The 16,940-nt window shown below is 37.4% G+C and overlaps 1 protein-coding gene across 11 annotated transcripts in view; it reads left to right on the top strand.

Moving 5' to 3' along the window:
- CACNA1D (calcium voltage-gated channel subunit alpha1 D) overlaps positions 1 to 16,319 on the top strand; it is a 199,955-nt gene extending 183,636 nt beyond the window's left edge. For 7 of the 11 annotated variants that reach the window (XM_054837669.1, XM_054837671.1, XM_054837676.1 and 4 more), the window contains 8 exons: positions 2,539 to 2,655; positions 4,166 to 4,533; positions 4,844 to 4,870; positions 5,837 to 5,986; positions 8,279 to 8,442; positions 11,875 to 11,996; positions 12,778 to 13,098; positions 14,116 to 14,952. In XM_054837669.1, coding sequence (XP_054693644.1) covers positions 2,539 to 2,655; positions 4,166 to 4,533; positions 4,844 to 4,870; positions 5,837 to 5,986; positions 8,279 to 8,442; positions 11,875 to 11,996; positions 12,778 to 13,098; positions 14,116 to 14,409 — 1,563 coding nt within the window. In that variant the 3' untranslated portion in view covers positions 14,410 to 14,952. Of the gene's footprint in view, positions 1 to 2,538; positions 2,656 to 4,165; positions 4,534 to 4,843; positions 4,871 to 5,836; positions 5,987 to 8,278; positions 8,443 to 11,874; positions 11,997 to 12,777; positions 13,099 to 14,115 lie in introns of those variants that run through there. The other 4 variants (XM_054837668.1, XM_054837670.1, XM_054837672.1 and 1 more) reach the window with 4 other exon arrangements.
- Positions 16,320 to 16,940: the final 621 nt, after the last annotated feature.

Below are 16,940 nucleotides of genomic sequence, written 5' to 3'. Positions count from 1 at the left end.
TTAATGATAGGTTTCACAAAATTGTTGTAGGTAGTTCTGTTAGAGCAAATAAACTGAGGAATATTTTAATTCTGCAGGCAGATGTTGCTTGTAGAACCTGTGGCTTCCCTACTGGCTGTGAGTGAATAAAGCTGATCAGTCTAGTTTAATTAACATATACTTTTACATATGGTGATCCAGATTTTGGTCCTTTGCTGTTGACTATGTCATTGCAAGAGATCTGTTACCTGAAAATGAGAATTACTGAAGGAAGGTGAGATGATAAAAGCTGCTTGCTTTCTCTTGAGTAAAGGAGGAATAATTCACAAAGAAGTAAACCAGAAGGCAGTTGGAAATGTAATAAAAATTAAATTACTATTGAATATGTTGCTGCCAAACACATGGCTTTTCTCAGCTTTTAGGCATGTATTTGTGGGACTTTGTCACAATTTGGCAGGCAGGAATATAAGCTAGTAGTTCTTGTCAGGGTTAAAACTTGTAATACTGCTGTCTGAAGTGGTGTGCTCACAGAAGGGCTTAGCTTGCAGGGGGTCTGGGTTTGACTGAAAGCACAGAGCTCTTGGGTAGTTGCAGAGCACTGCACTCCGCCTCAGCGTGAGAAGATGGGCTCTATGAAGATGCGTAACACGGGGGAATTGAGACTTGACTACTATGTCTCTTATGTTCACTGCTATAGCGTAGGTCTACTCAGCTACTTTTCTGCATGCTTACCTTCTTATTTTAGCAGTTCTTGCCTTGTATTCAGTTCATACTAACCTCAGTTTATTTTTATGTTAAAGTGTCAGGTTTGGGGTTTTTGTTCTTTTTGGTTTTCTTTGCTGTTAAATAAGCAGGTAGTGAGTGTGAAATGCAAGTGACTCTTCTTGCTAATGATTGAATAACCAAAATATAATAGTAATCCTCTGCTAAATGAACAGTGACTTTGCCTTTGCTAAATAAATAGAAGCCTTTGGTCTTTGCTTCAAAATGTGTTCCTTAAAGTGTTAATTTTACTTCCCTTAGCACCTTAAAAAATGATGACATTAGCAACTTTGCTAAGGTCTTGACTATGCAATTACCAGAAGAAGTGGGAGAAAGCCTAATGTATTCATGAAATGTATATTGTATATTAACTCACTAGTAAATGATTTTTTAGAGCCTTGTTCAATTATAGCGTAACTCTTGAAGTTCATCCCTGAGGAAGAAAATATAATTGCCAAATACATGTCGCTAATATGATTAGTCAAGCCCCATTTTCAGGAAGTCAAATACTGGTACGAATGAAACCTGAAGAGGAGCCTGTAGTAAATCTACACTGTTAGATACAAAGCTTTTTGGTCATCCCCTTCCAGATTCTGATTGCCCACACTGCATAAATACCATTTTGCTCCCCAGCAATCCAACTATTTCCATTTTGAGCTGAAACCTGACTGTGCTGCTGTGGTGTACTCCAGGGAAGGCATGTGATAAGCAGCATGAATGGGACTGAGCCACGTTTGGTGTCCTCCAGCTCCTTTTGGAGCTGTGAAACACGCAAACGTCTCCACACATCTTCATGCCACCCCAGGGCGAGTAACAGGCAATGTCGCGCAGTAGAAGTACAGCTCTGACGGGCTGGGAACAGCCCTCATCTGTATCAAAAAATGCAGAAAAATCATAAATCAGGCTTTTAGATTATCATCAAGAAGTGAGCCAAGTGCTGTGCATGATTATTAGTAGTGTTAGTAAAGGGCTAAACAAACAAATCTTTGATTTCTTCTGAACCTGAGGAGATTAAAAAAAAAAGAGTTGGGAAGAACAAGATTGCGTTTTTTGCTTCGGACCATGACAGCCAGAAGAGTTAAAACAGGGAACATACCTCCTCTTTGAAGTAAGTCAGACCTATACAAAAACACTGAATTCTTGGCCCTGAGTTTGATGTTTGTTTCCTCTCTAATGTGCAGGTCTGTCCTTGGCCATTTCAGCATTATCTGTTTTCCTAAAGCTTGCTTGTGGTAGCAGGCTTGAGAGCAATATGAACCCATACACGCTGAGGTCCATGCTACTGTAGCTAAATGGTTTTCTGTCCTAAACTAAAGCTTTGAATCAAATATCTGCATATCACAGTGCAGTGCAGATGGGCTGGAATTATTTCACTGCTTTCTTTTCCATCTGAGCTCTGCTAAAACTGCTGTTGCTATAGCAAAGGTCTTGTGTTTCCTCTGTGGACACAGGCTGCAAACATGTTTTTAACATGAAATATGCATCTCATTGAAATGCATTTTATAATCGTTCTTGCTGATTGCTTATACTTTATTATAAGATGAATTTTATTTCCATAGGATTCCATAAATATCAGGATCTATACTGTGAGAATAAACATGATTGCCTCAGCAGGGTTGTAGGAATATAAGCCTTTTATTAACAACAATAAAGAGACGTATAGTAGGATGCATCCTCTATGGATGTCAGGACACAAAAACTTGTTAACTGTCCTTTAAAATAAATTTACACGCCTGTAATTAAAGAACAAAAAAGAATTTGCATTCCTAATGTATTATGATATTGTCATTGATTTAGGCAGGACTAAGGACACTTCATGATATTGGCCCCGAAATACGCCGAGCTATATCCTGTGACTTGCAAGATGATGAACCAGAGGAAAACAATCCAGAGGAGGAGGAAGATGTTTATAAAGTAATGTCAGAACACAGCTATGTGAATTGTTTTATCATATAATATGAGATTAAAGAATGAGCTTATCCCTGAGTATGTAATAATAATAAGTACCCCTCAAACCAGAACAATATAAATATCTCATAAATATATTTTAATATATCTATAAAAATGGTATTACCAGAACACTTGCATCTCATCATAAATTTAGGAAGCAGTTCCTGCAGGTTGATTCTCCTGCCCCTAATTCTTTCTCATTAATTCTTATTTTTTTTCTTGAGCAAATCCTAAGAAAAGGTATGAACCTTGCCATCTCAAATTTTGATAGTGGCAAGGTTAAACTGGAAGTGTCTTAACTTCTGCAGTGGTAGACATGAAGAAGAGAATGGAATGCTATGCAGCCAAACCACAACAGGCACAGAGCTGCATATTTTAAAATGAAAACCTGCATTTACACAGAAGTCAACTAGATATAAATGCCATTTCCAATTTCCTGTGAAGGATATCAGTAAGAACCAATCAGAAAAAAAGATTAGTTTTCCTCTTTTATGCTGTAGATATTCAGTCTAGTGGTGAACACATAAAGTTGGTATTATAGTCAGGAGCGATCTGCAAATCATTTGTCAGCCAGCAAGAAAACTTAATTTTCCCCAAGTATTTCAGAAGCAGCAGATGCAAAAGCGTGCTTCTGCAGTAATTATGTCTGAAACCCCATAGCTTGCTATTGCCCTTTGCAAACAAGGAGAACGTGGCGCTGGAGACAGTGCCGCAACTGCCGCCAGTAGGTGCATTTCTCAGCCAACCATCATTACTCCTGTCTTCCCTAGATTGAGCTTCAAGACAGACTGCTGTCATCCAAGACCCACACCTGGCTAGACAGGGAGGCTACATAATCTGGGTCAGATGTAAAAGAGAGCTGCATGTCATCCTCATAACTCAGCACTTCATTCTCTTTTTCACCATCCATTACACTCGTCAGGGCTGATAAAGAGTTACTACTCTGTCTTGTACCTCTGCAAGAAGAAAGAACGGAAGCACTGAAGCTGAATGTTACCTACTTGAGATATGCTTGCGAGCTGTTGCATGGCACTCCATCCTGTCTGAGTGACGCCTGTTGCAAACCAATGCTCTGGGAGAATAGGAGAGAATTCCACCAAAGTGTTCTCAAAAATTAAGCAGACACCTCCTTTTCTCAGGAAGTTGGTGCATGTTAATGTATGGGAATCTAGGTTTCTCCTGCGTAATAAGATATGGAGAAAGCTGGATGTCACATTTAGTTGTATGGAAAAACAATAATGATCACAGCATAATGTTGATTTGACTCTGAAATACAAATATAGTCATTGTCACAATCACATCTCTATCACTTCAGGAGATCCCATCTGAAGCATCATAAAATCAGAAAGAAAAATCACAGATTTTAATTGCTACTTTCGAATGCATGTAGGAGAGTAAAGTAAGTTATCACTGTCGAAAATGTATTCTGTTAAGGTATCTGATGTAATTTTTTCTTTCTCTTCCCCTAAAACAGAGGAATGGTGCCCTCTTTGGCAACCACATAAACCATATTAGCAGTGACAGACGAGATTCATTTCAACAGATCAACACCACACACCGTCCCTTACATGTTCAGCGGCCTTCAATTCCATCTGCAAGTGATACTGAGAAAAATATATATTCTCAGGCAGGAAATTCTGTATACCACAATCATCATAATCACAACTCGCTAGGAAAGCAAGTTCCAAACTCAACCAATGCCAATCTCAATAATGCCAATGTGTCCAAAGCTGTTCATGGAAAACACACAAATTTTGGACATCACGAGCGTAGATCTGAAAACGGTTACCATTCTTACTCCAGAACTGATCACGAGAAGCGTAGAAGGCCAAGCAGTAGGAGGTAAACTTGCAATATGTATTTGCTTTTAAATAAATGTATGTATTATAAATACATTATAAGAAAACTTATGCTACGTGAAACTAATTTGTATATTTAGCTTCATTTCTGTTGCCTACTGATGTATGAAACATTTAAAATATAGCTCTGATGCATGGGAAATGTATATAACTGTAAGAAGGTTTGAAAGTAGTAGTTTTCTTTAAAGTGAAATCATTAGTTACAGCACAGACATTGTAATCACCAATGAATTTCTCAAAACTACCTGATTTTAAAATATCTTTCTCCTTATTTCCATGGCTTACCTGGATAGAACCCGCTATTATGAAACATATATTAGGTGAGTTCATATTGTTTGACATCATTGAAGAGGGAGGACTAAGTAGTTTTTTTTCTTTTTTTTCTCTTTTTTCTTTTTCTCTTTTTTTTTCCCCCTACGGTACAATTTTCAAAATTAACTGTATGACAATGTATATGCTGAATAACTTAAGTGACTATTTCTAAGTCATTTTTCCCACTGCCTGTTCTAAAAGATAAGCTTCTGGTAAAGTTCAAAATTATTCAAGCACTTTTAAAAGTCCAGACAGGTTTGTGCAATTTTCAACAGACAAAAGATCACACCTGATGGTAGCTCTTGTTTAAAATTGACTTGCAAAGACTGGAAAAAAACACTGGGTTTAGCTTCGATAAATATTAATGCGTACAGTTCCATTTATAGGGAACCCAAAATCTTTCCTGGTCTTACGTCTGAATATTTTCTAAGACAACTTTTAAAAGCAGGATATATTGTGTTGTTTGAAGTGCATTGCTAAATGTACATTCAGTGTTAGATTTAATGTCTACATTTGCACATCCCTTTCAGATTTTTCTTGGAATACTTCAGTGAGCGCTGCTTAACATTTTCGTTATTAGGCAAACTTCAGACACTTGAGAGAGGCTGTTTCTTCAAAGTACTCTGCATTTATATTTTGTAAAAGTGTCTTAAATGTATTTGACTTCACTGAGCATCCCCATATTAATTATTTTCCTATTTGTACCATAAGGAAATAAAGGGAGGTCATTTTAAGAAACAGATAAAATAGTCATGTTCTGAACTGCAGTTCTGTGCAATTTACCGTAACATCACATTCTGACAAGAAAGTTGCTGATGCTTGTCTTTGTGGTTTTGGGGGGTTTTTTGTTCCCCCCCCAGCCCCTGAAGCACATTAAAAGAATTTGTATAATTAAAATATTTGTATAAAATATACTATATATAATTTATATAATTAAAATGTTAAAAATATAAGTATTTGTTTGCTACTTACAGATCTGACTCTGGTGATGGGCGTCGACCTACTATTTGCCGTGAAGAACGTGAAGTTCAAGACTATTGCAATGATGATCATTATTTGGGAGAGCAGGAATATTTTAGTGGAGAAGAATATTATGAAGATGACAGTATGTTGTCAGGAAGCAGGTGAGGATATTCATTAAACTGGGGAAAAATATTTCAGTAAATTAGGTACATATCAGTGAAGGCTTCACTAAGCACACTCATACTGAAAATTCTCTAATGAAGTTAATACTCCACAACTGCTGGCAAGTCAAATGGTGAACAGGAATAGTGTGTGTACCAAATTCAAAGGAAAGCACAAAGTTCCTTTGAACTTGAATATAAACTAGATAGTGCACAACCAAAGAAGCATTTAATTTATAAATAAAATTTCACATACAACGGAAAATGGATCAAGCTCAGATTGAGGAACTTTTAGAAATGTTTTTCTTCTTTTAATTTAACTTAAAAAGAAAGGTGAAACTGGTGAACTATGGACTGAGATCATAAGGTAGTAATAGCTGGACCAGTAAAGAATTGGACGACTTCCTTTTGAAAATTCTCATTATGCATCTTTGTTAATAATCCTCCTCTCGGCACCGGTTTTTGTCTCCTTAGTACAAACACTTAACACTGTCACAGTTGTCCTGGCCCTTGTGTGTTTGGAATAGATGTTTTTCAAGTTTTATTTATAAGCTTTATGGAAATGCCCTCGATTGAATTTAGGCAACAACTAGCATTTCTTACAAATCGGTATTACTGCCTAATGTCCAAATTTGTAACTGCAGAGTTCTCATTTTGTAACCTGGTTTCTCTCAGTTTGCTAACTCGTTTCTGTTTTCTGTGACCAAAAGTAGGAATAGTATCCTAGTTAATGATAGTATTTCTGTCCAGTAGGGTTTTTCCAAGGCCCAGTAGTTTTTTAACAACTCTTGGCCGATCGTGTGTATCTAACTCCTGTGATCTTTGCATGCAATATCTTAATTTCAGATTTAAGAAGAAAAGGCCTTGATTTAATTTTGGTAAACTTAAGCTTTTCTCTGCAACTTTATTTCACACAGTTTCTTCAGAAATGGACTGGGGTGGGTTTTTCTAACTTTAAAACAGTAGCTCCCAAGTTAGTTCGGCTTTGAGCGTTACCAAAGTAGTTTGATTTGAGTGCTGTGGCATTGGCTTCAGGCAGTGATGGATTCAGCAACAGGACAGGTCCTCACTGTGCACTGAGACCATACATAAATAATAGGTTTCTAGTTGTTCAGGCAATGTTTCGTTGCGGCTTTGGGAGGAAGTCCTGATATTCCTGATTTAGTCTTTAAAATGTGAGATTGTTCCGGTGTTTTCTGAATATCAAACTGTCATGGAACAGAACCTGTATTTGGTAATACTGAAAGGCTTCCTATTTTAAAAAAAAACAAAAACAAAACCAAACCAAAACAAACAAACAAAAAAACCCAAAAAACCCCAAACAAACAAAAAAAAACAAAAACAAAAAAAGAAATGCAGCTTTTCCCCAAATAGCTCATGATTTTTTTAGTTCCATAATACTTACCTTCTCGTTGTGACGTAGAAAGATATATGCATTTACAAGATCTTGAGTAGATTGTGTACATCTTCCTTCCAACAGCTATGTTTCCCTTCTGCTCAATAAATTCAATAACTTCTCAAAAATATCTTCCACTTCTGTCAGTAATTTTTTATTTTGAATTCCAGCCCAGAAGTAGAGGAATTTATTGCTGTTTTATCTTAGATCCATACGTGCATATGCACAAGTGCCAGACACGCTTAATTCTCTTCCTCCTCCTTCTCTACTGTCTGTCTTTGCCATCTGAATTCTGGCAAGATTGGCACCCTGATCTGCATCTTGTTGGTTTGCATAAAAGCCGAGATTTGCAGGAAAGCTAAATTTTACAGAATTCTCAAGTCACTAATTTTTTTATATGATAATTACAGTCAAATAATACTCTTCCAAGATCTGATTTTCAACAAGAGACGTATCCACAATGTAAAAGGCTTAAATGCAATCCCAGTTTCTGTGCTCCCAGATGTTACCCAGGGTTCACAAGAGAACATGGCAGGAGCAGAACAGAGCGGGTTTTGTGTTGGGTTTTATTGGGTTTTTTAAGCAATGTACAACTGAGGTTCTACATTTTAGCCTGTACTGGCAAGAATAACTTCATTGAAAATATAATTTGATAAAAATTTCACCTGAGAACTTACTATGTAACTATACTAGTACAAAAGTGTATGCTCGCTATCTCAAAATCAGTTTGCATACAGAAACTGGATTTTAAAATTGAGTCATGTAATCATATAATGCAATGTTTGATTATCTTGGTGGAGAAAGAGTAGATTTGAAAATCTTGTGGAAGAAATCTAATAGATCAATTTACAGAAACTCACTGAAAGAACATTTTCTTTATTGTATTTAAAACACAGGCATATGTATGATTACCACTGTAGATATCACTGCCATGACTCAGATTTTGAGAGACCAAAAGGTTACCATCACCCACATGGGTTTTTTGAGGAAGATGATTCACAGATCTGTTATGATACAAAAAGATCTCCTAGGAGACGGCTGCTACCTCCAACACCAACACGTAAGTACATTAAGAACAATTTGTTTGCAAATCTAGAAATATTTAAATGCATTCAGACATGTTCCAGTTTAAAAAGCCTTCTTTTTAACTTGGATTTCAAACATGACATTTCTTGATTGCTGTTGCTAGTGGGTTATTGCGTATGGCAGAAATATCTATCCATCCTGAGAGACTGGTCAGAGACGCTATGGACCCTAGCTTACAAGTCAGTCTTGCTAATATCTCTTGCCTCACTAATCCAATAATATAAAAATAACCAGTTTGATTGCCAGCTTTAACTTGATTTGAGAAGTGAAGAAAGAGCAAGGTAGAATGCAGCAGTAGTTTGCTTTGAAACTTTGATCAAAGGGTTTCAATCCGTGTGCCCTTTATTCACACCTACAGATGGGCGACGTTGCCTGAGTCAGTGCTGTTGTCTCTAGTGACTCCCCTGCTGGCACTTCCCCTGGCTCTTTACGGCCATGCTGCTTAATGACGTTGTAATCGCTTCCACTTGCATCTTTACCTCGTACTGTTTTAGTAAACACTAGAGACTGAAGTAGGATAATTTTTAGGGAAAAGAGAACCAATAGTGAACTTAATGGTGCTTTGGTTCTGGGTTTTTTTCCTTACTTTTGAAGTGCCTTTAGCTTGTTAATGTTAGTTTCTCAATTCCCTGTGAAAAATAAAAGTGTTATCCTGAGCTAAGCATCTTATTTCAGATTCACATTATTCTGCAATTGCAGGAACAATGCTTAATATTCTGTATTTCTTCTGAGGGAGAAAATGTTTCAATTTATATATTGAATTACTGTTGTCAACTGATTTTTTTAATCTGTTTCTTTAATGTTCATTTTTCTCCTCTTTAGATCTTTCCCTTGGTTTCTTCTTACCTCAATCGCAATATTGCTTTGTCTGCATTTCTAAAAGCTCTCATGCTTTTTATCTTGTAATTTTGCTTTTGTATGTTCCAACACATGCAGAGATGAGCAGTGCTAGTCCTCTGGTGAGAGTAGTCACAGACTCAAAACTCTTAGATTCTCTGACACTTCACAGAGAGGAAGCACTTGGGGCTGTGAAGTGCAAAATAAACCTCTTTCTAAGGCTGTTTCTTGTTGGTGCACCAGAAACAACAGTCAGCTCCATGCAACCCCACAATATCCCTAAGAGTGCTCTTACGCATAGCATGGTCAGCACAGCCAGGTCTGTTACATGTGTCCGTGGATGATGCCATCTGACCAGTGCCATCCAGATAACACAATACAGGATCAGTTCTTGAATAGGCTCCACGTCCTGTCTGCTTTCTAGCAAAATCAGAGTTGTCTTTCATTGTGATGATGTTAGCAGCCAGTGTCACAGTCCGTTTGTCTGTGGAAGTATGACTGAAAGGACCCTGTGGGTAGGAAAATGGGTTTCAGTCCTTTCCTGTCTCAGACATCCTGAAGAAAAATAAGTGCTTCAGAGACAAGTGTAGTGGGATCATTATACAGTGTCTGAGGTACAGACATGTTTAAAACTACAGAAAACTGTAGTCAAGGGCAGCAGCAAAATATATTATTATATTATATAGGAAATATTCTTCAGCGATACTGTCAGTGCCAGATCCTCACTTGTGGCACTCAGCTCCTTACAAGACTAGTAACACTCTCTGCCGTTTGGCTTTCTGACCTTAAGGGGCACAGATGGAAAAAGCAGAAAGACTATGAGTCTTGCCTTATAGAGGGTAAATAACTTGAATGACAGTGAAATGTGCAGGAAGCTGCTAGGTTTCTTCCAGAGGCAGAAGGACAAGATGTCAGACAAAGGGGAGACTGTCAAAGGAGACTCCTGTACATCTTTCTACAAGCTTTTCTGATAGCAGAGGAATTTTAAGCCAAAGAAATATTTGGGTGCTTTGTATATCCATTCCATACACTGCAGGAGAGCAACCTTCTTATGAAATCCTCTGGGGTCTTCCCATGGAAGTGTTGCGAGGGGAAGGTTGAAGGCTTCCTTTACAGCCTTTGGGATTCATTTAACTTTTCTGATAAAGTTTTGATGGTAGTGTTAAGCAGACAATGCTGTAGAGGAAGCTTGCACTTTTTCTCATGTACAAGAGACTAGATAAATGCTCCAGATAAGAGGGTATTTGATATCCTAGGATAAGAAGACCGAGTTCTGATCTAAGTTGCGTAAGGGTAATGTAGGAAGTCCTTTGACTTACACCTGTGTAATGTCACAAGAGCACAGCAGGCCTCCTGTCATAGCAACATATTTAATGTCCAGGAACACCGTTGGGAAATGTTAGAGGCTCAGTATCTCAGCAGATTTTAAAAGAAGCTTGAACCTATTATTTGCAGCTATGGGCTGTTTGGCCTGGGGAGGGAGCCTTGATGTCCTCATGTAAAGAAAGAAAAAAGAAAATAGAAAAAATCTGCAGCATTGCACTAAACAGTTTCTGCTAGCATCTGGATTCAGTCCAAGCTAATGTAACGTACAGCGCCTTGGCTGAGTACTGCAGTTACTAAACTGAGCTCTGCATCAAGCTTTCTAGAGGTTTTTATACCAAACTCATCACCACAGTATTCGAGCAACTTCCAGAAGTATAGTGAGAAATGATTAAGATGTTCTTTCAGACTCTTTCCTGGGGAGAAGCACGTGCAAAGAAGTGTCTTGTTTTGGATGAGGGGACTTTTTGGTTTGTTTTTTATTCATTTTGGTATTGGGACATTTAGCACTTGTTAGGATCAGGAGCTAAGGTCTACGGTCCTGTATTTCGATTTACCATAGAGACAATGGAGAGAGTCACGAAGTTCACAATAGTGGACTGAGTCACCTCCTGGAGGTGTCTGCTTTGGTCCAATGTCTCTTTAAGAAACCTTGCTTGTTAGTATTCAGCCTTAAGTGTCTGGTGGTAACTATGAGGAATCAGTCCTAAGTCTCTGGCACTTAACTCTTCAATTCTGTTCACAAAATTCTTGGTGTTGAGGAAAAAGATACCAAGAATAGTTTCACTAAGTTTCAAAAGAGCACAATTTTCTATTGTTGCTTTGTACAGTCAGGCTTTTTCCAGTTTTCCACCATGACGCTCACAGCTGTGAGCATGTCTCTGGATTCCAGCTGCTGTTCAGCGTCCAGGCTTTCTTCACACTGAAGCCAACACAGAGGAATGATGCCCATGTGCTGCTCCTCATTGTTCCGCAGGCTTTCACCAAGAGCAGCTGAAACATTTCCACTTCAGCTAAACATCTCTGGATCCAGTTTCGATTTCTACTTTTTCCTTACTAGCATTTACGTGAATAACAACAGCATATATAGCAGCAGAGACCATGGCTTATCATTGTCATAAGTAACAGAATAAACATCATGGATTGACAACATGAGTCAGCTTTGACTTGGATATGGTTTTCATATTGCACATAGACTTTGAGGAAAAGTATTTTATTTTCCTAATGAATTATGATTTCCCCGTAGCAAATAGACGATCCTCCTTTAACTTCGAATGCCTCCGCCGACAAGGTAGTCAAGATGACATACCACTCTCTCCTAATTTCCACCATCGCACTGCTTTACCACTTCACTTAATGCAACAGCAGGTAAACACAAAATCTTATTTAACTAATAATGAATTATGTCTCTTCAGCTTCTATATTGTACTTCCGACTTCCATTGTTGTTTGAAACAGTACTAGCGTATTATGTAGTTTGCCTGCGCACGACTTCTAGGCCATGTGTAGGCTTGTAGTTGCTAGACATAGGGCTTCTCAAACATTGACCTTCTGCAAAACATTGAAAATGAGTAGTTTGCCCCTATGACTCTTTAAGTGTCAACAAAGACTTGAGATGCCCTAAGGAATTTTGACCAGGACTGCATAATACTGCAACTGTCTAGTCATCTTTGTCTGTGCAGTTACTCAGCTCCCTTTGTGAGAATTTGCAAGTACAACATACACATCTTCTGCGGCTGAATGCCCAGCTCTAACATGGCCCTGAGAGGACAGCAATTTCCATTGCCTACAGACACCATCCAGAATGCTTGGAAAATGCTGACAGCTTCCTATCCTGTCCCTGCAGGACAGAAGGAATGTTTCTACACTTCGCTTTCTTTGTTTAATGTATTGTATAAGCATTTATTTTTCTTTATTAATGCTAATAGCAAGATTTTGTGATCTGAGTAATAATAGAAAAAATACCATTTTATCCTGTCATTTTACCAATTTCAGTCCTGTTCCTCCTTTACATGACTATTGAACATCAGAAAACGTTAATTTTGCATAGCTGCTGCCTGAACAATTGGTTTGAACTAGCTGCTGAAACAAGAAATGAGTATGACCGAGCATTTGAAATCACTAACTTCTAAAATTCTTCCCATTACCAGGTCATGGCTGTTGCAGGTCTGGATTCCAGCAAAGCTCATAAACATTCACCAAGTCGATCAACGCGTTCCTGGGCTACCCCACCTGCAACCCCTCCCAACAGGGACCGTACTCCGTATTACACACCTCTAATCCAGGTCGATAGGGCTGAATCTACAGAGCATATGAATGGCAGCCTGCCTTCCTTGCATAGGAGCTCTTGGTACACAGACGACACTGATATTTCCTACCGAACATTTACACCAGCCAATTTAACTGTACCTAATGACTTTAGGCATAAACATAGTGACAAACAGAGGAGCGCAGACAGTTTGGTAGAAGCGGTAAGTATTACAGAAACCTCTGAAGTAGCCCAGAGTGTCTGTCTGTTCAGTTTTTGTGTGAACTTTAAAAAGCATATCATTCAGTCCGCATTATCTCTCCGAAAATGTAGTATTTTCAGTTTCCAAGCCCAAAACTGCTTTTAGGCAAAGACAGGGGAACTTATTTGTAGTTGTCAAGTAGTAAAGGATTTCTACTGAATCCAGATCTTAACATGAGTGTATCAGAGAACTGGAGAGATTTCAAAGAGATTTGAAATTTAAGTTTTCTAGATGAGGATCAATTATGAACAAGGGTCCTTCCACAATGGCTGACAGGGAAGACATGGTGCACATGCCCATTCTCTCTGTTGTTTCTATAGAAATACATCACCAGTTTTGCAGTAATCTGAATAAAAGAACAAGAACTCTATGAATCGGTGTACTAAATACAGACAGGTGAATAACAACTACAAGCATTGATTTGTAGGTGTAGTAAAGAATGTTAAGAATTCCCTTTTATATTGAAAAAGATTTGAAGATAGAGTATGCAGCATTTCTGAATCATAGTTCCTGTTCTTGCTTCCATCTATCACTTCCTTTCCATTTCTACAAGCTAAACAATATACTTCATGAAATTTTATTTGCAAATGTGACTTCAGCATCTTTCTTCCATGTACTCTAAAGTACTGAGAACATACCTAGACTTGTACGATTCAGGCAATTGGTTTTAATTGCACGATCTGCGATGTATTAACTGTTGTCTTTAGTGTATCAGCCTGATGATTGATGTTTATCAAAGATTAGTCTCAAATTTCTAAAGAGAAAAGTCAGATGTATTGCATTATCAGTTCTATTATCACATAACTGATAGTGTGCTTTGGAGCGATTTGATTGTTCTTTACACGTGCAGTTTGCTGTGGGTTGCTATAGTGATTCCACATGGGGTTTCCAGTATTCTCCATGAATGAGAAATGTTGCTGTGACCTGTCTGTTCTGTAATTCCACTGTGTATCTCATTCTCTCCCCTCCATCTGCCAGGTACTTATATCTGAAGGCCTAGGAAGGTATGCAAAGGACCCTAAATTTGTTTCAGCTACAAAACATGAGATTGCTGATGCATGTGACATGACTATTGATGAGATGGAAAGTGCAGCAAGTAATCTTCTCAATGGAAACATTAGCAATGGGACCAATGGGGATATGTTTCCCATTTTAAGCAGACAAGATTATGAACTTCAAGATTTTGGTCCTGGCTACAGTGATGAAGAACCAGAAACGGAACGATATGAAGAAGATTTAGCTGATGAAATGATATGCATTACGAGCTTATAGTATTTAACAAGGAAAATTATTTTAGTAACAGAAAAAGTGCCTCATAGTTTAAAGATGCTAGGCACTAGCTGGAGTGAATAACCAATCAAGTTTTGTACAAGTGATGTCACACCTCAAGGAAGCCATAACTAATAAATTGATTATCTCCAGGTTGCCGAAATGTGATCAGAGCTGCAGTACGTCAAGTCTCCTCCCACAGAATCTTCAGTTCCTCTGTAGGAATAAGGTTATTTTGAAACCAAGCAGATTGTGACAATCATTTTTTGAGGGCTAGAGCAGGATTCTGAGGTGTTATATCTTGCCTGTCTTTCAGCCTTGTGCTGCTGTCCTTCATAGTAGAGCAGGATTTTGTCAGTGAAAATGTCTGTATAAGTCCAGCACAAAATTGCGTGGGAAATAGCAACGTGAAATGAGTGATGACAACCAATAATGTCATTACCTCAGTACTCAATTAGCATATCTGCTACCTGTTGCATATCCATTCTAACATTGTTCTCAAACTTGCCTCCTGATTTCTTTTCTTAATGCTCTTCTAAAATACAGTTTGTCATGCTCTACCTGTTAGAGATCGTTGGAAAAAGAAGTTATATAAAGAATAATCTGTCATATGTAACACCAGTTTACATAGGAAAATATCATTCAGATAGTCTGTTTTATGACTATCACGTTAAGGGCAAAATATACTGGAATAATTGCATTCTTACTAATGCATTTGCAACCAGGTTATAGTAGAATTAGATAAGATAGTTTGCTAAAAATTATATAGTAGAAATTATTGTAAATGAATTGTAATATACAATGATTTGTATTTGTAAAGAGATGTTCTATATTTTGTAATTATTGTACCGTAATTGAACTGCAGCAATATTTATGGACCCTAACTATTGTAACTCTCCACAGAATTCTAGATAGAAGTATTTTTACTTGGAATATATAGATCTATAGCATAAATATTTAAATAGAGCCACCTCTCAGTGTAAATCTCTTTTTGGGATAAAGTGTCAAGTTTGAACTTGGCAACAGAACAGATTTTTTTTTAAAATAATTGAGTCGAACGAATCTCTCTGCATAAGGGATGCACAGTTGACTATTTAGTCTTATACTTGGAAAGGTAAAAGATATAAAGTTATTTTAACTTTTTTGATTGAAAAATAAGCTCTAATTTTATTTTTGTATTAATCCCATGCTAAAAATAAATATTAAAATCATTACAAAATTGGCAAGTTCATGCCAGGGTTATTACTGGTCATGAGACAATTAGTTGTGACAAAGTATATTACCTCCATACCCTACTTTGACAGGAAACATCTTGGGCAGAAAATAATTCACAGGTAAATGAAAATGTGAAAATGTTTTATTTCAGTACTACTTACTCTGCTTGGACAGACAGGAAATATGATAAAATGATTCTTCACAGAACCAAAAACCTTGATATAAGAACTATACTATTTTATTGCCTCTACTTTTCTGTTGTTCTATGTGTACTATTTCAAAGATTTATTTTTATGCAATCAAGAGAGGGCTTAGATATTGTTCAGAATGCAGTAGAACCCCGAAATTACTTTGAGGCTAATACAACCTTGGAGGAAAATAAAAAAAAAACCCACTGAAAAGCTACTGTCTATTTTGTTAGCACTGGATAACAATGACTTGTTCTAACAAGTTATCAGGTTTTACCTGTACTTCATATGCTAGATAGCAATCCAGTTCACATTTTTACAAATGTGATGTTTAAAACATGTCAATAAACATTTTGTACATAACGACAGTTTCCTATGAATAACTTGCAGACTTCCTCTGAAATCATTCTTATTTCAAATGCCAGGATAAGAACTTAAAGGTTTGTAAATTATTTCTTGACCTACATCATTTTGTATTAAAACAAATGCAAAATGTTCTTCAAAATAAAACTGTGTAATAATTTTATTATACTTGGGACTCCTTTTACTAATAGTTTTTCATCAAAAAGCTCCAAAAGTTGAATTCTGTTTGCACTGTTTGAAGAATGGAAGGGAATGCGTGGAATATAATAATTAGTCTACACTTTCGTAGCGTGCAAGTCTTTTATGAACAAATGCTGTGAACTGGAAAGAAATGGAGTGATTTTAGAGTATTTGTATGAAAAAGGGTACTATTACTTCCCTACTACCTAGGGGATTATTACTTCCCTAGATACAGATCTATGGAAATGATTAGCAAAATCTGACTAAAATCCCCTAAAACGTCAAAACAACTCTTTGATGCTGTCTGGCAGGATACACTTGGGTAGGTCACCCAGGAGTAGTCACTTTGTTACACTTTCCCAGCTTACAGAAACAAACTTTAGGAGACCAAAATGGAGCTTTCTGATCTGGTATCACTGTGAAATAGCAATGAGTAGTTCTCGAAGTTCTACCAACTGTGGTATACCTACTTCTGAAAACCACCTTTAAGGCAACTGAAGTTGAACATTTTTAAAAGAGAAGGAAAAAATCCCAGGCCATGTTACTTAACTGCATGGACTTTGGGTAGCACATCAAATTTGGCAGATT

The sequence above is a fragment of the Grus americana genome, chromosome 11, assembly GCF_028858705.1.
Source record: "Grus americana isolate bGruAme1 chromosome 11, bGruAme1.mat, whole genome shotgun sequence".
Classification (NCBI taxonomy): Eukaryota; Metazoa; Chordata; class Aves; order Gruiformes; family Gruidae; genus Grus; species Grus americana.
Note: the sequence above shows the minus strand (reverse complement) of the source record. Positions and strands in the feature narration are given on the sequence as shown.